The sequence below is a fragment of the Pseudophryne corroboree genome, chromosome 1, assembly GCF_028390025.1.
Source record: "Pseudophryne corroboree isolate aPseCor3 chromosome 1, aPseCor3.hap2, whole genome shotgun sequence".
Classification (NCBI taxonomy): Eukaryota; Metazoa; Chordata; class Amphibia; order Anura; family Myobatrachidae; genus Pseudophryne; species Pseudophryne corroboree.
Window position 1 is genome coordinate 105,203,957 of NC_086444.1, and position 26,385 is coordinate 105,230,341.

Genomic DNA, 26,385 nt, shown 5'->3' on the forward strand with positions numbered 1-26,385 from the left:
ACATAGTTATTGTTACCAAAATCGGGTTATTATTGTTGTGAGCCATCTTTTCAGAGGCTCCTCTGTTATCATGCTGTTAACTGGGTTCAGATCACAGGTTGTACGGTGTGATTGGTGTGGCTGGTATGAGTCTTACCCGGGATTCAAAATCCTTCCTTATTGTGTACGCTCGTCCGGGCACAGTATCCTAACTGAGGCTTGGAGGAGGGTCATAGAGGGAGGAGCCAGTGCACACCAGGTAGTCCTAAAGCTTTTACTTTTGTGCCCAGTCTCCTGCGGAGCCGCTATTCCCCATGGTCCTTACGGAGTCCCCAGCATCCACTACGGACTATGAGAAATAGAATTATCGGTAAGTAAATTCTTATTTTCCCCCTCCTGAGCGATATCGCTCACTATATCGCTCAGTGTGTATGCTGCCGACGACAGCCGATGCGCAGAGTGCGGGTCGTCAATGACCCTCGGTGTCAGCCGCGCATGCAGTTCAATTTGGACTCATCGTTCAACGCTGCATGACGTCACTGTGCGATATCGCTAGCGATATCGCACAGTGGGGGTAATTCCAAGTTGATCGCCGCAGGAATTCTGTTAGCAATTGGGCAAAACCTTGTGCACTGCAGGGGAGGCAGATATAACATGTGCAGAGAGAGTTAGATTTGGGTGTGGTGTGTTCAATCTGCAATCTAATTTGCAGTGTAAAAATAAAGCAGCCAGTATTTACCCTGCACAGAAACAAAATAACCCACCCAAAACTAACTCTCTCTGCACATGTTATATCTGCCACCCCTGCAGTGCACATGGGCCCTCATTCCGAGTTGTTCGCTCGCAAGCTGCTATTAGCAGCTTTGCACACGCTAAGCCGCCGCCTACTGGGAGTGAATCTTAGCTTATCAAAATTGCGACCGACGGATTCGCAATATTGCGATTAGGCCTCTCTTAGCAGTTTCTGAGTAGCTCCAGACTTACTCGGCATCTGCGATCAGTTCAGTGCTTGTCGTTCCTGGTTTGACGTCACAAACACACCCAGCGTTCGCCCAGACACTCCTCCGTTTCTCCGGCCACTCCCGCGTTTTTCCCAGAAACGGTAGCGTTTTTTCGCACACACTTATAAAACGGCCAGTTTCCGCCCAGAAACACCCACTTCCTGTCAATCACATTACGATCACCAGAACGAAGAAAAAACGTGAGTAAAATACCTAACTGCATAGCAAATTTACTTGGCGCAGTCGCAGTGCGGACATTGCGCATGCGCAGTTAGCGGAAAATCGCTGCAATGTGAAGAAAAATACAGAGCGAACAACTCGGAATGACCCCCAAGGTTTTGCCCAACTGCTAAAAAATTTCCTGCTGCGATCAACTTGGAATTACCCCCAGTGTGTATGGCCACGTTGGGTGGCCCGAGACGGGAGGGGGACACACTAGGATGTCGCTAGAGGAGCACATTGCCTACTGTGTATGCACCTTTAGATTTGGGTATGGTATATTCAAACTCAAATCTAAGTAGCAGTGTTACAATAAAAGTGTCCAGCAGCTGTGGGCTACATGCAAAAGCAGCCAGTACTTACTGTACCCTGTATTTGCATCCCTGCCATTGCCACATGGTTTGCCCCGGTGCACAGTTTCTTATTCTATTTTTGCTTAGCTCCCAACTCAGAATCATCCTCTTTGTGTGAAAGAAGATGCAGTGTACAGGGGGGGGGGGGGTCATTCAGATCTGATCGCTGGGCAGTGATTTTTGCAGCCCTGCGATCAGATAGTCGCCGCCTACAGGGGGAGGGTATTTTTGCTGTGCAAGTGTGCGATCGCATGTGTAGCAGAGATGTACAAACAGATTTTGTGCAGTCTCTGCGCAGCCCAGGACTTACTCAGCCGCTGCGATCACATCAGCTTGTCCGGCCCCAGGTTTGACGTCAGACACCCTCCCTTCAAATGCTTGTTCACGCCTGCGTTTCTCCAGACACTCCCTGAAAACGGTCAGTTGACGCCCACAAACGCCCTCTCCCTGTCAATCTCCTTGCGAACGCCCATGCGAATAGATCCTTCGCACAAACCTGTTGCTGACCGGTGATCCCCTTTGCAGCCACCCGTTGCGCCTGCACATTGCGGTGCATACGCACGCGCAGCTCAGATCTGATCGCCCACTGTGCAAAAACGAACAGCATCGATCAGATCTGAATGACCCCCAGTGAACCATGGAAATACTGGAGGGTAGGTAGGTGGTTGGCTGCAGGTCCCCTCGGGGACCTTGTAGCCGTCACACATCGTACAATGGCAGCAGTTGGGCAGAGAGGTGGCCTAGAGAGGATATACCTGCACCCCCACCCCGTAAATGCTGCTATGGAGACTGACGGTGCGGAGCTATGCCCATACAGGGTAACACTAAACGTTGTACTTTTCCTTCATTTAATTAGGTTTAGCCTAGTTCCCATTTGAATGTAATGCTAAGCACGGTGGTGCAATGGTTGGCTTGCTTCCTCACAGAACAGAGGTCTTTGGTTTGAGTCCCACAAGGCACTAACTGTTTTAGAGTTTGTATGTTTTCCCCCATGCTTGTGTGGGTTTCCTCAGGATGCTCCATTTTTCTCCCACAATCCAAAAATATACAGGTAGTTTAACTGGCTTCTGGAAAACATAAACCCTAGTGTTTCTGGGGAATCTATGTGTATGCTGTAATTCATAAGAATATTGTTAATTTGATGCAACAGAGATATAGGGGTATATTCAATAAGCCCTGGGATTTACTATGCGGCTATTTGCCATGCTGGAGCAATTCAATTAGCAGGGATTACCCCACGCATGAATGCCTGATGTTGGACTGAACCTCGTAGCTCCATGAGCTGCAAGGTAAATTTTGTAAAAAAACAAATTCAAAATTGGTAGTTCGCGCACGGGAAAAAACCATTGATTCCACAGTTTACCCGGAAATTTAAGCACCTTAAACCCTGATTTTAGATGCATGAAAAAAAGGCTATTTAATTGAATAGACTTTCCCTGTGTCAATTAGCCACAATTGAAAATCCCCCATAGTGCACATTAAATACTCACTCATAAGAAGTGTGCCATTGATTATCTGTATTATTGTACATGTAAAGATTGCTCCTTATTTGTTCCTCTCCATGTCTCCATGAGACATTATTAATCTGGGAACCTTTGAAGTCATTCAGTAGATTACATTCCAGCTTCACAGGAACTGTGCTATCAATAATTACATTCTTTTGCATTCCTTGGGACGATAAGCCTGACAAAGAAAGATAGAAATAAATAGTGTTATTGGTTATCACCTAGCTGTTCTACCCGTTTCTTCGCATGGCAGTGTCTGATTTTCACGGTTGTTCATATACATGAGTGTTAATAATTTGGTAAATCTATAGAGATGTAAATTTGAGACGTCTTAAAGTAAGTAAATATTAATCCATGGTTCTTGGCGTTACCTGAGGAGCACCCGTAGCAGATACGGTAAAAAGTGACAGGGCTATTTTTGTAGTTTATTAAATTCCACGTACTCGAAGTGCAATCCAAATTTTGATCCGATTGTCCGTTTGGGCGTTATCGTTCACTCAACGCAAGCCACGCTAGGTAATGACATCATTATGTAAACCCCCTGTACATGCCCTTAGGGGAGGTTGTTAAAATTCTAATTAATTACGTCGTTTTACTATTTCCCCCCTGAAGAATACCTATGTTACATTTCAGCTTCCTAACATATCTGGAAGTAAGAGAATTAGTGATGAGTCAGTCAGTCAGCGAGGGCTTTTCGCATATATATTGTAATTTCAAATAGGAGGTGATAATAAAGAAATATAAGGGGGAATGTAATAGGGTGTATCAGAAAGTCAAATATTTTGTAAGCTTTCTCCTGTTTTTTTTTTTTTAAAAGTGCCAATCATTTACATGGCAAACTCAACCTGGTTTTGGCATGTAATTGACTGCCACTTAAAAAAAACAAAAAAAAAACAGGGGAACTCTCACAAAATCTCTCACCTGACTCTCACACCCTATTACTTTACCCCATAGCATACCTCCCAACTGTCCCGATTCCAGTGCGACAGTCTTGCTAACCGGACACTGCCTGTCCCACCTGTGAGCTCAGTGTCCCGCGGGCGGGACGGTAAATTCAGGAGGCTTTGATCATCCACTGCTCTGCAAAAGAGCCAGTCATGCCTGAATAGATGCCGTGCTCACAGGCACAATATCTATTAGTCTAGGGAGGTGATCCGGAGCTGTCCAGTTTTCGGGGAGCGCTGGGCACGCCCCCAAATTGCTGCAATGTCACGCCCACTCAGCAGAGGCCACGCCCATCCCACCCAAAGCCATGCCCCGTTTTAGGGTCGTGCGTGCCTCCCAGGGACCATGGGGAAGCAAAACTTGGGAGGTATTCCATAGTAACTTGCTATTAGCTTATATAAAGGCTGAGTTTGATATTATTTATGTACATGCATAACAACAGTATATACCAGTTCTTATATTTTACAGTCTGGGTTCATTGAGATTAAATTTAATACTTACACTTAAAACATAGCCCTTGGGCTCTTTTGTGTTCAGATATTTAAAGATTGCGCAATTACTGCCTGTGGAAAGTCTACATTATTCATTATAAAAAACAACTTATACAAACTAGCTGTGACAGCAATCACAGTACAATCAGAGCTATATCTGATACCTGGATTACATTGATAGAAAAGTACATTTTACCTGGAATGGATAAGCTGTGTTTTACTACGGAACTGTCCACATCGCCATCATCATTTTCCACAGGCACCTCTGCTGTCAGATCCGGACCTAGGTGAGGATTCACAAAGCATTAAATTGGATTCATTCCATTTCATGTTCCTGTAATACTAGTTGTGTTCAGAATTTAACCTCCAGCCCCAGCCTGGGAAATCAATATTATGTTTCAGCTATAAAAGCCTGATTAATTTACACAGTCCTCCGTGAGCTTCTACAGATTATTTCTCAATTTCTCCATGTGGTTCGGAAAATAACATCTTAGTATGGCATTACGGGGGTCATTCCGAGTTGATCGTACCTGTGCTAAATTTTGCACAGCTACAATCGGTACTGAGAAATGCGGGGGGATGCACAGCACAGGGCTAGGCCCCCCACATGTCAGTGCCGCCCCCCCCCTCCCCCCCACTCAGAAATTAAAAAGCATTGCACAGCGGCGATGCTTTTGCATTTCAGGAGTAACTCCCGGCCAGCAGAGCTCCTGAGGCTAGCCGGGAGAACCTTCTCGCTGCCCCGGTCCAGCGGCTGCATGTGACGTCACGCAGCCGCCATGCCCCCCCCCAAAGGTCCGGCCACGCCTGCGTTGGCCGGACCGTGCCCCCTAAATGGCGGCTTAACGCAGCGAGCGATCGGGTCGGAACGACCCCTTACATCCACAAAGCTCACAATACGCACACCAGGAGAGGACTGACCTGCTTACTTACATCCACAAAGCTCACATTCCGCACACCAGGATAGGACTGACCTGCCTAATTACAGCCACAGAGCTCACACTCCGCACACCGGGATAGGACTGACCTGCCTAATTACAGCCACAGAAATCACATTTTGTGCATCAGGATAGGACCGACCTGCCTAATTACATCCACAAAGCTCACATTCCGCACACCAGGATAGGACTGACCTGCCTAATTACATCCACAAAGCTCACATTCCGCACACCAGGATAGGACTGACCTGCCTAATTACAGCCACAGAAATCACATTTTGTGCATCAGGATAGGACCGACCTGCCTAATTACAGGCACAAAGCTCACATTCCGCACACCAGGATAGGACTGACCTGCCTAATTACAGCCACAGAAAACAAGTTTTATGGTAAGAACTTACCTTTGTTAAAACTCTTTCTGCGAGGTACACTGGGCTCCACAAGGATAGACATTGGGGGTGTAGAGTAGGATCTTGATCCGAGGCACCAACAGGCTCAAAAGCTTTGACTGTTCCCAAGATGCATAGCGCCGCCTCCTATATCACCCCGCCTCCCTGCTCAGGAGCTCCGTTTTTAGTTAACCAGCCCAATGCAGTAGCAGGAAAAGAGACGACAACAGTTAGTAGCCACATACACCACATTCTCACGACAGGAGAAGTGTCAGCGGCTAATGCCATATCAACCCAAAGAAGCTAAGTGCGTCAGGGTGGGCGCCTTGTGGAGCCCAGTGTACCTCGCAGAAAGAGTTTTAACAAAGGTAAGTTCTTACCATAAAACTCGTTTTCTGCTGCGGGGTACACTGGGCTCCACAAGGATAGACATTGGGGATGTCCTAAAGCAGTTCCTTATGGGAGGGGACGCACTGTTGCGGGCACAAAAACCCGGCGTCCAAAGGAAGCATCCGGGGAAGCGGCAGTATTGAAGGCATAGAACCTTATGAACGTGTTCACTGAGGACCACGTAGCCACCTTGCACAATTGTTCAAGGGTCGCACCACGGCGGGCCGCCCAAGAAGGTCCAACAGACCGAGTAGAATGGCCCGTAATGTGAGCAGGAGCTGACAGACCAGCCTTCACATAAGCATGTGCAATCACCATTCTAATCCATCTGGCCAAAGTCTGCTTGTGAGCAGGCCAGCCACGTTTGTGAAAACCAAACTGAACAAAGAGAGAATCAGATGTCCCAATAGAAGCAGTTCTCTTCACATAGACACGGAGAGCCCGTACCACATCCAAAGAGCGCTCTTTGGGAGACAAGTCAGGAGAGACCAGGGCCGGAACCACAATCTCCTGATTAAATATCCGGGACGAGTTCGAAGAACCGCCTGGTCACGGTAAAAAATCAGAGATGGGGAACTACAGGACAAGGCACCCAAATCCGACACTCTTCTAGCGGAGGCAATAGCCTGCAAAACCACCACCTTAAGGGAAAGCCACTTAAGGTCAGCTGAGCACAGAGGTTCAAACGAAAACTCTTGCAACGCCTCCAACACCACCGACAAGTTCCAAGGAGCCACAGGCGGGACATAGGGAGGTTGGATACACAACACACCCTGAGTAAAGGTATCAGGCAAGGTCGCAATTTTTCTCTGAAATCGCACCGACAAGGCAGAAATATGAACCTTGAGGGAGGCCAGACGCAGGCCTAAATCTAGGCCCTGCTGAAGAAAAGACAAAAGTTTGGCTGTACTAAACTTGGAAGCGTCATAATTGTTAGATGCGCACCAAACAAAGTAAGAATGCCAGACCCTATGGTAAATCTGAGCAGAATCCTGTTTCCGGGCCCGCAACATAGTTTTAATGACCGCCTCAGAAAAACCTTTAGCCCTCAAGACGGAGGCTTCAAGAGCCACGCCGTCAAAGACAGTCGGGGCCAGGTCCTGGTAGACACAGGGGCCCTGAACGAGGAGATCTGGGCGTTGTGGAAGTAGAATCGGACGCTCTGACGATAGGCCTTGCAGGTCTGAGAACCAATGCCGTCTGGGCCACGCTGGAGCTATGAGAAGCAGGATTCCTCCTTGTTTGAACTTCCGAATTACCCTGGGCAGGAGTGACACTGGAGGGAACACATACAGAAGCCGAAAGTTCCATGGCACTGCCAGCGCATCCATGAATGCTGCTTGAGGATCCCTTGTCCTTGCTCCAAAGACCAGAACCTTGTGATTGTGTCGAGACGGCATCAGATCCACATCTGAAAGGCCCCACCTTTGCACTATGAGTTGAAACACATCTGGATGGAGGCCCCACTCTCCGGCGTGTACGTCCTGACGACTAAGAAAGTCCGCTTCCCAATTCAGGACTCCCGGAATGAATATTGCCGATATGGCCTGTAGATGGCATTCCGCCTGTCAGGAATCTGCATTCTCCATCGCATCACTTACTGTGGAACTACAGGTTCCAGCAGTTCAGTTCTGTTCCAGTTTTCAGTCTACTGCAGCCTGGAGTACACAGTGCTTTAGCTAACTCACAGCTGATCTCAACACCCAATCCAGCGGGGTGTGTTCTCACAGAGATGCAACATCCAATCATCACACACCAAGGGGTATAAACTCCAGTTCCTGGCTCAGTCTCATCGCCTTGGACAACGCGTCACATCCTTTGAACAGGCGTCTCCTGTCTTCAGTCCTCTGTCTGCAGAGATTCCCCAGTGTATTGGACCTGTGGAACTACAGGTTCCAGCAGTTCCATTCCAGTTCCGTTTCCAGTTCCAGTCTGCAATCCCCTGTTTCCAGCTGTCTCCTATTTCTGGCATTTCCAAGTTGTTTCCCTGTTCCAGTGTTCCTGTGGAACTACAAGTACTAGCATCCATTCCAGCTTTCCTACGAGTCACATTCGGTGTACAAGTTCTCCTGGTTCCTGTGTTCCTGTTTCCAGTGGTTTCCTTGTTGTCATACTTCAGTTTGCTATGAACTCCAGCCACAGTTTGCCACAACAACTTGCAGTAAGAGACTTTCTTCAGGTGTTCTCCCATTACTCAGCCTGTGCACCTGATTACCAGCATCTAGCATTGTGCATTGCATTCAGCACTTAACAACTTGCTGTGTTAGAACTGTCTCCTGCTAGGGCCTTGCTTGGCTTAAAGACGTGTGCTTCTACAGAGACTGTGTGCTTTGATTGCTATTTGTTATATATCGGAGTTTCGTTTGCTGCATCCGATTTCATTATTGCCTTATCATTTATATCAAGTTACAAGTTCATCTTCATTGCTCATTTGTTACCAGTGACTTTTGAAATATTCATCGGATTAAGTTATTATTCATTGTTCCTGTCATCCGTTATCCCTGTGTGATAATAAATATCAAGCGCACATGCGCGGAACTTTGTCAGTCTCCCCGTTTCCTCTATCACTCCTACACTGACCCACTAGTGTCCCCTCCGGGGACAGACAAAGTTACAGAATCCTGACACCGCCCATTGAAGAATCCGTGAAACTTCCTTCATTGCCAAGCGGCTGCGAGTGCCGCCTTGATGGTTTATGTAAGCCACTGTTGTGGCGTTGTCCGACTGTACTTGAACAGGACGGTTTTGTATTAAATGCTGGGCCAGGTTCAAAGAGTTGAAGACCGCCCGCAATTCCTGATTGTTGATCGGGAGGAGAGACTCCTGAAGGGAGTGTTGCTCCAACACCGCACCCCAACCCCTTAGACTGGCATCCGTTGTCAACAGGACCCAGTCGGATATCCAGAAGGGACTGGCCCTGCACAATCGTTGGTCCTGGAGCCACCAGTACAGTGACAGACGGACCTCCGGAGTCAGTGAGATCATATGAGACCTGATCCGGTGAGGCAGGCCGTCCCACTTGACCAGAATCAGCCTCTGGAGGGGGCAAGAATGGAATTGAGCGTACTCCACCATGTCGAATGCTGACACCATGAGGCCCAGCACTTGCATCGCTGAATGTATTGACACTTGCGGACGAGAGAGGAAGCAACAAATCTTGTCCTGAAGCTTCAGGACTTTCTCCTGAGACAAGAACAACCGCTGGTTGTGAATGTCCAATAGCGCTCCCAGGTGCACCATGCTCTGAGCAGGGACCAGGGAGGACTTCTTCCAATTGATGAGCTTGCAGAAACCGGACAGTCAGATCCAATTGACATAGGAGAATTTCTGGGGAAATACGGTAGGATCCTGACCCCTTGATGGCAGAGTTCCGCCGCCATCACCGCCATAACTTTGGTGAAGACTCGCGGAGCCGTGGTTAAACCAAAAGGTAATACCCGAAACTGATAATGGAGGTAGCCAACCGCAAACCTCAGGTATTGCTGATGCGACACTGCTATAGGAATATGCAGGTAAGCATCCTGTATATCCAGGGAGACCATATAAGCCCCAGGTTCCAAGGCCAGAACAATAGAGCGAAGGGTTTCCATATATAATTTGGAGATTCTCACAAACTTGTTCAATGCCTTGAGGTTGAGAATGGGTCGGGAGGACCCATTCGGTTTCGAGACTAGAAACAGCGGAGAATAGTACCCCTGGCCCCTCTGAGCAAGAGGCACCTGTACTACCACTCCTGTGTCCAGGAGGCTCTGTACCACCGAATGTAGAGTCTTTGCCTTCACCTGATCCGAAGGGATGTCTGTCAGGCAAAATCGGCGAGGGGGGCGGTATTTGAAGGCTATGGCGTAACCTCGAGTGATCACTTCCCGTACCCAGGCATCTGAAGTGGTCTTCAACCATTCCTGGGTATACCCTAGAAGCCGGACCCCCACCCTGGGGTCCCCCAGGGGGAGGCTCGCCCCGTCATGCGGTAGGCTTATCGGTCTTGGAAGCTGGCTGACGGGCAGCCAAGGCTCTTTTGGGCTTCGGCTTACCAGGTTTGGAAGTGCGGGCCTGCTTGTGGTACGCCTGACCTTTTGCTTTACCTGAAGGACGAAAGGAAGTACTTTTAGCCTTCGGCACAGAAGGAGCGGTACTTGGCAGACAGGCAGTTTTGGCAGTAGCCAAATCAGCCACTATCTTATTTAAGTCCTCCCCAAACAGAATATTTCCCTTAAAAGGGAGTACCTCCAAGGATTTTCTAGAATCCAGATCCACGGACCAGGATCTCAGCCACAATATCCGGCGGGCCAGGACTGACGTAGTAGAAGCCTTGGCTGCTAGAATACCGGCATCAGAAGCCGCCTCTTTAATATAGTGAGAAGCTGTGACAATATATGACAAGCACTGTCTAGCATGGTCAGAAGAGATTTCAGCTTCCGAACTCTAGGGCCCACGCTTCAATAGCTTCTGCAGCCCATGTCGCTGCAATAGTGGGCCTTTGCGCAGCACCCGTGAGGGTGTAAATCGCTTTCAGACAACCCTCCACACGTTTATCTGTAGGCTCTTTCAGAGACGCGACGGTAGTGACTGGTAGAGCTGTGGGAACCACCATTCTAGCCACATGCGAATCCACTGGAGGAGGCATCTCCCAATTTTTTGACAGCTCTGGCGCGAGGGGATAGCGAGCCAGCATCTTTTTGTGAGGCACAAACTTCTTCCCTGGATTTTCCCAGGATTCCTGAGGTATATCCACCAGGTGATCAGAATGAGGTAAAACTTGTTTAACCACCTTCTGACGCTTGAACCTGTCTGGTTTCTTAGGAGGGACTGATGGCTCGAGATCATCCATAATCTGTAGAATCAACTTAATAGCCTCCAAAAGATCAGGAACATCCACTTGTGAACTACCCTTCCCATCAGCAGCATCTGTGTCAGAATCTGTGGGGTCAGTGTAAGCGTCATCTTCATCAGACGAGGTGTCAGTGACAGCAGTGGATTGTGAGGAGGTAATAGCTCGCTTAGAGGACCCCTTGGTCTTAGGCGAGCGAGGGTCAGACTTTTTAGTAGTCAAAGACTGGTTCAATTTCTTCAATTGAGCAGACAAGTTATCTGTCCACGGCGGGTTAGCTGCGGGGACCACATATGGTTGAACCGGCATTGACGGTCCCATAGGGGGCGTTAGTTTAGTAACTAGCGTATTCAGAAGTGTGGAGAAAGTAGCCCACGGCGGGTCATTATGGACCCCCAATGCCACAGTCCCACTGGGGGGCAAAGAGCCCCCAGAACCAGAGCCCTCAGCTGCTATATTTTCCTCATAGGGATCTGTGGCGTCAGCAACACCGGTAGTGTGTTCAGCCCCAGAACCGTTACCCTCAGAAGCAGACACGATATAACTTGCAATATCAGGTAACACAGTACCTCTTGCCCAAACCCCTGCACAGTGTAGTCAGAACAAGCAGGGATATAGGAGAGATATGATGACTAAAATCACAGAGAAAAATAAGATTTTAAACCTAATGGTAAATCTTTTTCTCCTAGTCCGTAGAGGATGCTGGGGACTCCGTAAGGACCATGGGGTATAGACGGGCTCCGCAGGAGACATGGGCACTCTAAAGACTTTAGAATGGGTGTGCACTTCCTCCTCCCTCTATGCCTCTCCTCCAGACCTCAGTTAGAGAAACTGTGCCCAGAGGAGACGGACAGTACGAGCAAAGGATTTTTGTTAATCTAAGAGCAAGATTCAAACCAGCCCACACCATATAACATGGAATATATGAACCAGTTAATAGTATGAAACAAAACAGCATCAGCCCGAGACTGATCAAAACTGTATCATAACCCTTATGTAAGCAAAAACTATATACAAGTCTTGCAGAATTTAGTCTGCACTGGGACGGGCACCCAGCATCCTCTACGGACTAGGAGAAAAAGATTTACCGGTAGGTTTAAAATCTTATTTTCTCTTATGTCCTAGAGGATGCTGGGGACTCCGTAAGGACCATGGGGATTATACCAAAGCTCCAGACCGGGCGGGAGAGTGCGGATGACTCTGCAGCACCGACTGAGCAAACATGAGGTCCTCATCAGCCAGGGTATCAAACTTGTAGAATTTAGCAAAAGTGTTTGAACCCAACCAAGTAGCTGCTCGGCACAGCTGTAATGCCGATACGCCTCGGGCAGCCGCCCAAGAAGAGCCCACCTTCCTAGTGGAATGGGCCTTTACCGAATTTGGTACCGGCAATCCAGTCGTAGAATGAGCCTGCTGAATCATGTTACAGATCCAGCGGGCAATAGTCTGCTTAGAAGCAGGGGCGTCAACCTTGTTGGCTGCATACAGGACAAACAGTGTCTCTGTTTTCCTAACCCGAGCCGTCATGGCTACATAAACCTTTAAGGCCCTGACTACATCAAGAGACTTGGAATCCTCCCAGTCCCCTGTAGCCACAGGCACCACAATAGGTTGGTTCATATGAAACGATGAAACCACCTTAGATAGAAATTGAGGACGAGTCCTCAACTCTGCTCTATCCACATGGAAAATCAGATAGGGGCTTTTGTGAGACAAAGCCGCCAATTCGGACACCCGCCTCGCAGATGCCAAGGCTAACAACATGACCACTTTCCTGACTTAAGGAACTGTAACACCACGTTAAGGTCCCATGGTGCCACTAGGGGCACAAAAGGAGGCTGGATGTGCAGCACTCCCTTTACAAAAGTCTGGACTTCTGGGAGAGAAGCCAATTCCTTCTGAAAGAATATAGATAGGGCCGAAATCTGTACCTTAATGGAATTTAACTTCAGGCCCATATCCACTCCTGTCTGTAGAAAGTGGAGAAAACGGCCCAGGTGGAAATCTTCCGTAGGAGCATTCTTGGCTTCACACCAAGAAACATACTTCCTCTAGATACGGTGATAATGTTTCGCCGTCACCTCCTTCCTAGCCCTTATCAGAGTAGGGATGACTTCCTCCGGAATACCTTTCCCAGCTAGGATTCGGAGTTCAACCGCCATGCCGTCAAACGTAACTTCGGTAAGTCTTGGAACACGCAGGGCCCCTGCTGCAACAGGTCCTCCCTGAGAGGAAGAGGCCATGGATCTTCTGTAAGCATTTCCTGAAGATCTGAATACCAGGCCCTTCGAGGCCAATCTGGAACAATGAGTATTGTTTGCACTTTTTTTCTTCTTATGATTCTCAATATTTTGGAGATGAGAGGAAGAGGAGGGAATACATAGACCGACTGAAACACCCATGGTGTCACCAGGGCGTCTACCGCTACTGCCTGAGGGTCCCTTGACCTGGCACAATACCTCCGAAGCTTCCTGTTGAGGCGTGACGCCATCATGTCTATTTGAGGAAGTCCCCAAAGACTTGTTATCTCTGCAAAACTTCTTGATGAAGTCCCCACTCTCCTGGATGGAGATCGTGTCTGCTGAGGAAGTCTGCTTCCCAGTTGTCCACTCCCGGAATGAAGACTGCTGACAGAGCGCTTACGTGATTTTCCGCCCAGCGCAGAATCCTTGTGGCTTCCGCCATTGCCACTCTGCTCCTTGTCCCACCTTGGCGGTTTACATGAGCCACGGCTGTGACGTCGGATTGAATCAGAACCGGTAGGTCGCGAAGAAGATTCTCCGCTTGTCGTAGGCCGTTGTATATGGCCCTTAATTCCAGTATGTTGATGTGTAGACAAGCTTCCTGGCTTGACCATGTCCCCTGAAAATTTCTTTCTTGTGTGACTGCTCCCCATCCTCGGAGGCTCGCGTCCGTGGTCACCAGAACCCAATCTTGAATGCCGAACCTGCAACCCTTTAGAAGGTGAGCACTCTGCAGCCACCACAGGAGAGACACCTTGGCCCTGGGGGACAAGCTTATTTTCTGATGAATTTGAAGATGGGACCCGGACCAATTGTCCAGAAGGTCCCACTGAAATGTCCTTGCATGAAACCTGCCGAAGGGGATGGCCTCGTAGGTCGCCACCATTTTTCCCAGTACTCAAGTGCATTGATGGACTGACACTCTTTTCGGTTTTAACAGGTCTCTGACCATGTTCTGGAGTTCCTGTGCTTTTTCCATTGGGAGAAATACCCTCTTTTGTTCCGTGTCCAGAATCATGCCTAAGAAAGATAGCCGAGTCGTTGGAAGCAACTGTGACTTTGGTAGATTCAGAATCCAGCCATGTTGCTGCATCACTCTCAGGGAGAGCGACACGCTTTTCAGCAACTGATCTCTCGTTCTCGCTTTTATCAGGAGATCGCCCAAGTACGGGATAATTGTGACTCCCTGCCTGCGCAGGAGCAACATCATTTCCGCCATTACCTTGGTGAAAAGCCTCGGGCCCGTGGAAACGGCAACATCTGAAACTGGTAATGACAGTCCTGTACAGCGAATCTCAGGTACGCCTGATGAGGGGGATATATAGGGACATGAAGGTATGCATCCTTTATGTCTAGTGACACCATAAAATCCCCCCCTTCCAGGCTGGAGATAACCGCCCGGAGCGATTCCATCTTGAATTTGAACTTTTTCAAGTACAGGTTTAGGGATTTTAGATTTAGAATGGGCCTGACTGAGCCATCCGGTTTTGGAATCACAAATAGGGTTGAATAGTACCCCTTCCCTTATTGAACTAGGGGAGCCTTGACAATCACTTGCTGTTGATACAGCTTTTGAATTGCAGCTAAAACTATCTCCCTCTCTGGGGGAGAAGCTGGTAAAGCCGATTTTAAAAATCGGCGCGGAGGCACCTCTTCGAATTCCAGCTTGTATCCTTGGGATACAATTTCCATCGCCCAAGGATCCACGTCTGATTGAACCCAGACGTGGCTGAAAAGTCGAAAGACGTGCCCCCACCGGGGCGGACTCCCTCAGTGGAGAAAACTGGATAACAGAAAAGGATATTCCCTGAGGCGCTCATCATATTAAACCCATATAATAGATATAATGGAAAAAGAATAATACATTCCTTAATTTACAGGTGGAATCCAGATGACAAATGAAGTCCGTCTTTCCTTATTGATTTCTCATAGATGCAGAGCAATATGCAAAAGGAAAAAACAATTCATGTGTAGTATAATCACAATTTAATAGTGCACACTAACACATATCACACAAATCCATAAAATTACATAAAAATTCTCCCAAAGGAACTGTTGAAAGTAGACAGCCAGAATAATTACCAGCATGTAAGAGAACTGGTGTTAGATAGTTCTCAAAAATAGCAGTTGGTATATCAGTTACCAAAACGTCTCTCCGGAAAAGACTACTGGAACTGAAATAATAGGTAAAAGTCTCGGCTGTCCAGATGTTTCACCAACAGACACCTTGGAATCCGTAATCTGTCCTTTAAATACCGACGCGTTTCTACCCGCGATGCTGCGGGTCTTTCTCAAGGTAGGATCCTGAGGGAATATCCTTTTCCATTATCCAGTTTTCTTTGTTTTGAATTTTTGGGTGCTTTTGGAGGGGTACCTTTTGGAAATTGTGGTTATCTTCAGGCTGCCGTGTACTAATTGCGCTATTTGAAGGTCCCTTAAGAAATTTACTGTATATAGTGTTGCCCTTTCCCTCAGTGGAGCCCCAGCGTCATGCGGTGGATTTAGTAGAAGCCGGGGAGGACTTCTGCTCCTGGGAACTAGCCGTAGCAGGCATTCTTTTCCCTCTACCCTTACCTCTGGCGAGGAAGGAAGAGCCCCGACCTCTTCTGGACTTATGCGACCGAAAGGACTGCATCTGATATTGTGGTGTTTTCTTTTGCTGTGGGGGAACATAAGGTAAAAAAGTAGATTTACCAGCGGTAGCTGTGGAAACCAGGTCCGCAAGACCTTCCCCAAATAAAACCTCACCCTTGTAAGGCAAAACTTCCATATGTCTCTTTGAGTCGGCATCACCCGTCCACTGGCGGGTCCACAGGGCTCGCCTAGCAGAAATCGCCATGGCGTTGGCTCCCGAACCTAGCAGCCCAACGTCTCTCTGAGTGTCTCTCATATATAGGACTGCGTCTTTAATGTGACCTAAGGTCAATAAAATGGTATCCCTATCTAGGGTATCAATGTCAGCTGACAAGGTATCTGTCCACGCTGCTACAGCGCTACAAACCCAAGCAGACGCTATTGCCGGTCTGAGCAAGGCACCCGTATGTGTATAAATTGTGTCACGATTCGGGTATCTGGACACCATTACTTGCCTTTTAGATGTCTCCTGAGGCTGGCTCAGCGTTCCAGGGCCGGATTTCATCTGTAGTGCTGATGGCCACATTCTGCATCCCTCTCCTGTCACTCTGAGACGCTGTCACAGCGGCGCCATGTTTGCCTTCTGAGTGGCGTCTCCCGTCCTCCGCGGCCTCCGCCGCCTTTCCTGTGTTTCATTATACAGGTTAACAGAGTGGCGCCTCATGCCAGCCGCGGCCTCCGCTGTCGTCCGCGTGGTTCTAGTTTGCAGTCATCAGTCTGGCGTCTCCTGTCCTCTGCGGCCGGCGCCGCCATTGCTGCTAAGTTCCACATGGATTACCAAACTGACTTTCCCTCCAAATACCAACATGGGCGCAGCCATGTTGGATTCTGTCACATGTTCAATCTCCACCAATCCGCTGCTCCATGGAATCTGCATAATTGCCTAGCCAATCCCTTCCTTGCTGCAGGTATAAGTATCCTGTGCCTGAGCAAGGAAGGCGTCAGTGCTTTGGTTGTCAAACCTAGTTCCAGTCTGTCTCTCTCCTGTGGTTGTTTTCCAGGTTCCAGCTCCTGTCTCCAAGCTTCCACTAAAGAGACCCGCTCCAGTCTACCACCTGCGGTGCAGCCTGACTCTCCAGTCCTCTGTGACTCTTCCATCTCCAATTACAGATTCACCTGCTTCCAGCATTCCAGCTTCCAGCAGAGATCAACTCTTCTTAAAGTGCCGGTACCATTTCTGCAGATTTCCATTATCCACCGGTACTATTATTTCACCGCTCTCAAGCTCCATATATCATTTACATTTCATCGCTCTCAAGCTTCATTTATCATTTGGCTGGTTCCATCCAGCACCCACTCCGTGTCTACATCTGTCTGGTTCCAACCAGTACTCACAGCAGCCACTTCATCTGCAGCAGTCCAGCTTCCCATGGAACATCAGCTGGTATGAACCTGGGCTATTTCCACTACTACAATCGGGCCTGGTAAGGACTTTCCATCTTGAGGACAATAAGAACTGTACCCATACTATCAGAGCCCTGTGGCCTTTGCCATCCTGTAGTACCCAGGAACTGTTATATTACTGCTGATTTTACGTCTCTCTTTTTATCACTGCTGTGTTGCATGGAGTCTGTCTAATAAATATCATTGACTTTTACCTTGGTTGTCGTGGTCACGCTTTCGGGCAATCTTCCTACGTGTAACTTACATGACCAGGGGTCTGATACAACCTCCCAGGTTTCACTACACCTCAGCCCCTACAACTGAGGCTGCCTCCAGTCAGCTCAGGCCCTCAGTTGTGACAAATTGATTTTAAGATAGTCTCCTGTCTGCGATCAGCAGGATCCTTGAGGGCCGCCGTGTCTGGAGACGATAGCGCCACCTTTTTGGACAAGCGCGTTAAAGCCTTGTCCACCTTGTGTGAGGATTCCCACCGTAACCTGTCCTGTGCCGGGAAAGGATACGCCATAAGAATTCTCTGGGAATCTGCAGTTTCTTGTCTGGAGTTTCCCAAGCTTTTTCAAATAACTCATTCAGCTCATGAGATGGGGGAAAGGTTACCTCAGGCTTTTTTTCCTTAAACATGCATACCCTTGTGTCAGGGACAGAGGGGTCATTTGTGATATGCAAAACACCTTTTATTGCAATAATCATATAATGAATACTTTTGGCCACCCTTGGGTGTAACCTCGCCTCATCGTAGTCGACGCTGGAGTCAGAATCCGTATCGGTATCAGTGTCTGCTACTTGGGACAGTGGACGTTTCTGAGAACCCGAAGGGCCCTGTGACACAGTCATAGCCATGGATTGGCTCCCTGTTCTATCCCTGGACCCTGCTTTGTCCAATCTCTTGTGTCTTTATTACATATTTGCATTTAAAACATTCCACATATCCAACCAATCAGGTGTCGACGTTGCTGACGGAGACACCACAATCATCTGCTCCACCTCCTCCTTAGATGAGCCTTCCGCTTCAGACATGCCAACACACACGTACCGACACCCCCACACACTCAGGGATATATCTATATGGAGACAGTCCCCCAATAAGGCCCTTTGGAGAGACAGAGAGATTATGCCAGCACACACCCAGTGCCAGCGGACACTGGAATAAAATCCCAGCAGTACAGGGCTTTTATATAAATATATATAATTACACTCACTGCGCCAATTAAATGTGCCCCCCCCCCTCCTCTTTTTTTGCCCTCTGTAACCGTGTTTAGCAGGGGAGAGTCTGGGGAGCCAGCTTCTCTGCAGTGTGCTGTGGAGAAAATGACGCTGGTTAGTGCTGGAGGATCAAGCTCCGCCCCCTCAGCGGCGGGCATCGGCCCCACTCAAATTATTTATACTGGCGGGGGATTTTTAATATACCGCCTCCGCCGTATCTAATCTCTATGCCAGTGTCCCTTGAGGTTAATATTGCTGCTCAGGGCGCCCCCCCTGCGCCCTGCACCCTTACAGTGCCCGCTGTGTGTGTATGTGTGGGAGCAATGGCGCGCATCTTCAGTGAAGATCTGAAGTCTTCTGCCGCCTTTGAAGTTTTCTTTCTTCTTAATACTCACCCGGCTTCAATCTTCCGGCTCTGTGAGGACGGCGGTGCGGCTCTGGGACGAACGGCGAGGGTGAGACCTGCGTTCCGACCCTCTGGAGCTAATGATGTCCAGTAGCCTAAGAAGCCGAGCCTATCATTTAAGTAGGTCTGCTTCTCTCCCCTCAGTCCCACGATGCAGGGAGCCTGTTGCCAGCAGCGCTCCGTGAAAATTAAAAACCTAACAAAAGTATTTTTCAGAGAAACTTAGGAGAGCTCCCCTGGAGTGCACCCAGTCTCCTCTGGGCACAGGATCTAACTGAGGTCTGGAGGAGGGGCATAGAGGGAGGAGCCAGTGCACACCCATTCTAAAGTCTTTAGAGTGCCCATGTCTCCTGCGGAGCCCGTCTATACTCCATGGTCCTTACAGAGTCCCCAGCATCCTCTAGGACGTAAGAGAAAATACAATTATAGAATATCTTGTGAATATCCTATATTACAGTATTATAAACCTGACGCACCAAGCCCCCTCAGGTTATAGAATATAGGGATAGCAAGTTGAGTGAGAGACACAAAATTAAATTCACCCAGCAAGCTAATGCACACACATATAGTCACAGTTGTACAATGCAGAGGTTATTATCAACAATAATACTGCACTGGACTAGCTTATATATAGCTATGTAGTCAATAGATATAACACTGCACAGTAAGAACTGGATGTGTATCACAGGGTACTTGTACCAGAGAACCCTGACTAAATGCACTCTTTCTTAACTATCACTGTCTAAACGACATGTAGAATACTTAAGTGTCTTGTAAAGTCACAGAGCTGACTATCAGGCGGCTTTACATAGGAGGATTTGCCCAAGCAGTCCCAGGAACAGTGTAGCTGAGAGAAATGGCGCCCAAACACTGACAGGGAGTGAAGGAGAGACAGGTATGCAGCTCCCGGGCGGGAACATTTACTGTAAATGACGCCCTGGGGCTGGGGGAGGGGTTCCAGGTCTAAGCCTTATCCCCTATGCTGGCAAAACCACCTGGTACTGCGGGCTACATGTAAAAAGGTTTAGAGAGAAAACCTGACCTGCACCCATGCCCTGGTGATCTAGTGGGATCGCCTGTATGCCACAGTGTCCACCGCCAGCGCTCACGGCCCGCCTCCCACCGACCGCGCCGGATCGCGATACAGCACGAATCCTGCAAGCGGGACCCACTCACCACCTCCCGAAGCGCGGCCACGCAATCCCGGAGAGCCCCAGCCGTGTGTGCCTGACAGGAAGAAAACCGGAGCCTCCCGCTGTAGTTACCCGGCAACCAGGGCGCGGGAGTGTACAGCGCCACTAGGGAGAGATGGAGCTGCAGCAGTGAATGTCTCCTGACATCTACACACTGCTGCAGCCCTTGAAGTCTTCACTTTTCTTCTTAAAAAGCTCTTTTTTAGGGCTGCTAGGAGCAGCCCCTCTGTTAAGTGCCTACTATCTGCGGCACCAACTACAAAACTGAGCTCCTGTGCAGGGAGGTGGGGTTATAGGGGAGGCGGCGCTATGCATCTTGGGAACAGTCAAAGCTTTTGAACCTGTTGGTGCCTCGGATCAAGATCCTACTCTACACCCCCAATGTCTATCCTTGTGGAGCCCAGTGTACCCCGCAGCAGAAATCACATTCCGCACACCAGGATAGGGCTGACCTGCCTAATTACAGGCACAAAGCTCATATTCCGCACACCAGGATAGGACTGACCTGCCTAATTACATCCACAAAGTTCACATTCCTCACACCAGGATAAGACTGACCTGCCTATTTACATCCACAAAGCTCATATTCCGCACACCTGGATAGGACTGACCTGTCTACCTACAGCCATAAGGCTTACATTCCGCACACCAGGATAGGACTGACCTGCCTAATTACATCCACAGAGCTCACACTCCGCACACCAGGATAGGACTGACCTGCCTAATTACATCCACAAAGCTCACATTCCGACACCAGTATAGGGCTGACCTGCCTAATTACATCCACAGAGCTCACATTCCGCACACCAGGATAGGACTGACCTGCCTACTTACATCCACAAAGCTCATATTCCGCACACCAGGATAGGACTGACCTGCCTAATTACAGCCATAAGGCTCACATTCCGCACACCAGGATAGGACTGACCTGCCTAATTACAGGCACAAAGCTCATATTCTGACACCAGTATAGGGCTGACCTGTCTAATTACATCCACAAAGCTCATATTCCGCACACCAGGATAGGACTGACCTGCCTACTTACATCCACAAAGCTCATATTCCGCACACCAGGATAGGACTGACCTGCCTAATTACAGCCATAAGGCTCACATTCCGCACACCAGGATAGGACTGACCTGCCTAATTACAGCCACAGAGCTCACATTCCGCACACCAGGATAGGACTGACCTGCCTAATTACATCCACAGAGCTCACATTCCGCACACCAGGATAGGACTGACCTGCCCAATTACATCCACAGAGCTCACATTCCGCACACCAGGATAGGACTGACCTGCCTAATTACATCCACAGAGCTCACATTCCGCACACCAGGATAGGACTGACCTGCCCAATTACATCCACAGAGCTCACATTCCGCACACCAGGATAGGACTGACCTGCCCAATTACATCCACAGAGCTCACATTCCGCACACCAGTATAGGACTGACCTGCCAAATTACATCCACAGAGCTCACATTCCGCACTCCAGGATAGGACTGACCTGCTTAATTACAGCCACAAAGCTCACACTCAGCACACCTGGATAGAACTGACCTGCCTAATTACAGGCACAAAGCTCATATTCTATACACCAAGATAGGACTGACCTGCCTAATTACAGCCGCAGAACTCACATTCCGCACACCAGGTAGGACTGACCTGCCTAATTACATCCACAGAGCTCACATTCCGCACACCAGGATAGGACTGACCTGCCTACTTACAGGCACAAAGCTCACATTCCGCACACCAGGATAGGACTGACCTGCCTACTTACAGGCACAAAGCTCACATTCCGCACACCAGGATAGGACTGACCTGCCTAATTACAGGTACAAAGCTCACACTCCGCACACCAGGATAGGACTGACCTGCCTACTTACAGGCACAAAGCTCACATTCCGCACACCAGGATAGGACTGACCTGCCTAATTACAGGCACAAAGCTCACACTCCGCACACCAGGATAGGACTGACCTGCACTGGAGAAATACACAGCTTTACACAGGAGTCCTGAATAATGTTAAGCAGGACTGGCAGGAATTGAAGCACTAAACAATACTATGAGACGGTATGCGGTCAAGATCCTGCCGGACGAGATCCCGACGGTCGTAATACCGACACCGGGATCCCGACCGGCACAATCCCGACATATTCTCCCTCTGTGGGTGTCCACGACACCCATAGAGGGAGAACAAATCAATGTGCAGAGTGTGACGAGCTCGCAAGGTGCTTCGTTGCGCTCGCCCCCCTGTCAGGATTCTGCCGACCGGGATAGCGGTGTCGGTATTACGACCGCCGGGATCTCGTACTGATCCCAATGAGACTTATGGATAGTGCTCAGTAGGATTGGCTGGCACTGGAGAAATACACAGGAGTCCTGGATGAGGTACAGTACAGCAGGCTGTAACGTTAAGCATTCAACAATGCACAGGAGGCTACGGATAAGTCAACAGAACTGGCTAGCGAGAAACACACAGCAGCTGATGGAACATATGGAACTATGGAGCCAGACTCTGGATACTGCAGACAAGAACTAGCAGACAGACTACAGCATAAATCATACTGGTAATGAGTAGTGGCCAGGGAGAGATATATAGGGCATCGTGGCTGCTGATAGGGCACAGGAATCATGTGCAGGAGATCACTGGAATTGGTTGAGCATTGGGTCAGCTGATCTCAGACAAGTCCTGCGGTGCCAGATCCACATGAAGAAAACAAACAGTCCAACTTATTATTATGGCTTGGAAAATACCTGACGGTTTAGGTGAGCGATGCACTGCCATGAAGGGACAGCACCTGGTGCCGATCACTGCCTTTACCAGTCTGACATGTGACAATATAATTAATATGCTCTCTGTGTTGTGTATGAATCTCATGTATTTTAATTGTTCCATAGAATAGTGGGGCTGTGTTGTATTTGATTTTAACTCTATTATTTTCATATATTTCATTGACTTATAAAACAGACTAATATTAGACAAACCATTTCACATTTAGGGGCCCATTCATCATCCTTTAATCATAGTTACCCAGCATCCCTCACCCTGCAGGAAACTCCCTGAATAGTAGCAATCTCCCTGACTCCCTAAATAGACCATCAATCTCCCTGATTTCACCTTATCCCCAATATATGCAGCTGTTACATTCTTGGGGGGGGGGGAATAAATCATAGATTCATACATTGAAATGGGATCATCAGTACCATTGCGCTGCAATAGTTATATGGCACAATGATTATTTATTTATTTATTAACAGTTTCTTATATAGCGCAGCATATTCCGTTGCGCTTTACAATTAGAACAACAGTAATAAAACAAAACTGGGTAGAAACAGACAGACATAGAGGTAGGAAGGCCCTACTCGCAAGCTTACAATCTATGGGGAAATAAGCATTGATACACAAGGATAGATGCTACCTATTGCATAATGGTCCACCAGATTGCTAGCTTCATAATGGGTTGTATGATATGATCACCCCGCAATGTTGGCCAAGTGTCAGGAGGGTGGGAGAGTAAAGAAAGACAAAATATGTGATGTTATGTGGACTGTACAGAGAGGATGTAATTAGATAGGGAAGCACTGATGGTTATGTGGGTGGGTCTGGAATTTGATAGGCTTGTCTGAAGAGGTAAGTTTTCAGGGAACGTTTAAAGGTTTGGAGACTAGAGGCAAACCTTATTGTGCGTTAGAGGGCATTCCACAGATTGGGTGAAGCCCGGATAAAGTCCTGTCATTTTGAGTGTAAACAAGTAATGCGTGTGGATGAGAGACGCAGATCTTGTGCGGAGAGGTCAGGAAGGGAGATATATTGAGATGAGTGAAGAGATGTATGTTGGTGCAGTTTGGTTAATAGCATTGTATTTAAGTAAAAGTATTTTATATTTAATACGGTAGAATACTGGTAACCAATGGAGGGACTGACAAAGCGGATCTGCAGACAATGAACGTCTAGTGAGGAAGATTAGCCTCACAGCTGCATTCAAAATGGATTGTAGTGGTGAGAGCCTATGTTTGGGAAGACCGGTCAGGAGACTGTTACAATAATCAATGCGGGAGATGATGGATTAGAGTTTTTGCTGTGTCTTGTGTAATATACAGTCGTATTTTGGATATGTTTCTTAGATGTATGTAACAAGATCTTGAGACAGATTGAATGTGGGGAACAAAGGACAGTTCAGAGTCGAGAATGTCACCTAGGCTGCGAGCTTGTGGGGTAGGGATGATTGGCGAGTTCTCAACAGTGATAGAGATATCAGGTTGGTAACTACTATTGGCCGGTGGAAATATAATTAATTCTGTTTTGGAAATATTAAGTTTGAGGTAGCGAGATGTCATCCAAGATGAAATGGCAGAAAGGCATTCAGTGACAATGGCCCAACGCAGATGGTGATACATCTGGGGAGGATAAGTAGATTTGAGTATCATCCACATACAGATAGTACTGAAATCCGAAAGAGTTGATTAGTTTGCCAAGAGATGTGGTATAGATAGAGAAAAGCAGAGGACCTAGGGCTGAGCCTTGCAATACTCCAACTGAGAGAGGTAGCGAAGAGGAGGCGGAATCAGAGAAACGAACACTGAAGGAGCGATTAGATAGGTAGGATGAGAATTAAGATAGGGCTGTGTCCTGAAGACCTAGGGATTGTAGTGCTTGTATGAGAAGAGAGTGGTCAACAGTGTCAAAAGCAGCAGAGAGATCAAGGACAGGTAGTGAGTAATGGCCTTTAGATTTAGCAGTGACCAAATTATTCAGTACTTTAGTCAGTGCTGTCTCTGTGGAGTGTTGGGCGCAAAATCCTGACTGAAGTGGGTCCAGTAAGCTGTGGGAGTTAAGAAAGCGTGTGAGGCGAGTGTATGCAAGTCTCTCAAGTAGCTTGGTGGGGCATGGTAGCTGAGAGATGGAACAGTAGTTTGAGAGAGAGTTAGGGTCAGGGTTTTGTTTTTTCAGAACGGGAGTAATCACTGCATGCTTGTACAGAAAAGGAAAGATACCAGTAGACAGAGAGATATTACAGATTTTAGTTAAGGTTGGGATGAGCACAGTAGACAGAGCTTTACTAATTTGTGAGGGTATAGAGTCAAGAGGAGAGGTAGTAGAGTAGGCAGATGCAAAGAGTACAGATACTTCATCTTCATTTGTAAGATCAAATGAACAGAAGGTGTTAGAGGGTTCAGGAAGGGAATTGAGCAGGTCACTTGCTGAGGAAGAGCAAACCATTTAATTTCAGATATTATCAATCTTGTCCTTGAAATAGGAAGCAAGATCTTGCGCACTGACAGTGGCTGGTGGGTTGGTTGGATGAGGGAGGGACAAGAAGTGATTTAAATGTATTAAAAAGTCACTTAGGGTTAGAGGCTTGAGCAGAGAGGAGAGATTGAAAATATGTTTGTTTGGCAGTGTCCAGAGCATTACGATAAGAGTGGTAACCTACAGCTACATGCATTTTAAATAAGGTTTCTTGTGGCCACATAAAGTATATGGCACCTCTTGTTAAACACAATACATAAACAAAGCCTGCAAAATATCAGTCTCTTTTCTTCAACAAGTAGATCTTACTAACGTTGGAGCTCATTTACATTTGGATATGTCATTTTCATGACACGCCTCTCAGATGTAGCAGGACACATCCGCTCTTATAATTGTAACTTTCACAATCCCCCTGAAATTATTATTCAAAAGTAGGCAAGTATGCCCTTAATGTAAGTGAAAATACTCATATTTCACTTACATTTGCAAAATTGAAGAATCAGACCGTTTCTTTGCACAGGTAATGCAGGAGACATCACAGGATTCTCCTGCTTACCTGGCAGCCCTGATATTGTCCACAATTACCATATACTAGTATGGAAACCTTCATTAAAATGCAAAAGTTTCTGGAATTTTACTGTGGGAACCTGTGTAATCTTCAGATGGGGTTGGTTCCTGGAGCTTTCCTCCTTCCTGGTTACCTGCAATCAAGGAGGTAGCTACCGTGGGTACAGGGGGTGCAGTAACTACGACTCCCACCATCCCCCCTGCACCCAGTCATGCCACAGATGGAATTTCCCACTTCCTACCCTCTCCTTCAATCAAATCCCACTGTAGAGAAGCCCCTGCTTTCCTGCCTTCTTCACTCGAACCAATCCTGCAGCAGAGAGGCCCCTGCTTGTCCACACTCTTCACTTCAATCACTTCCACTGCAGAGAAGCCCCTGCTTGTCCTCTTCAGTCCAACCAATCTCACTGCAGAGAGGACCCTGCTTGCCTGC

General features: G+C 48.0%; 1 protein-coding gene across 1 annotated transcript in view; it reads right to left on the minus strand.

Annotated features, from left to right (window-relative positions):
* The window catches only part of EMB (embigin), a 90,440-nt gene that overhangs the window by 55,943 nt on the left and 8,112 nt on the right, over positions 1-26,385 (minus strand). The window contains exons 2-3 of the mRNA XM_063961856.1: positions 4,690-4,776; positions 3,043-3,235 (exon numbers count right to left, since the gene is read on the minus strand). Coding sequence (XP_063817926.1) covers positions 3,043-3,235; positions 4,690-4,776 — 280 coding nt within the window. The remainder of the gene's footprint in view (positions 1-3,042; positions 3,236-4,689; positions 4,777-26,385) is intronic.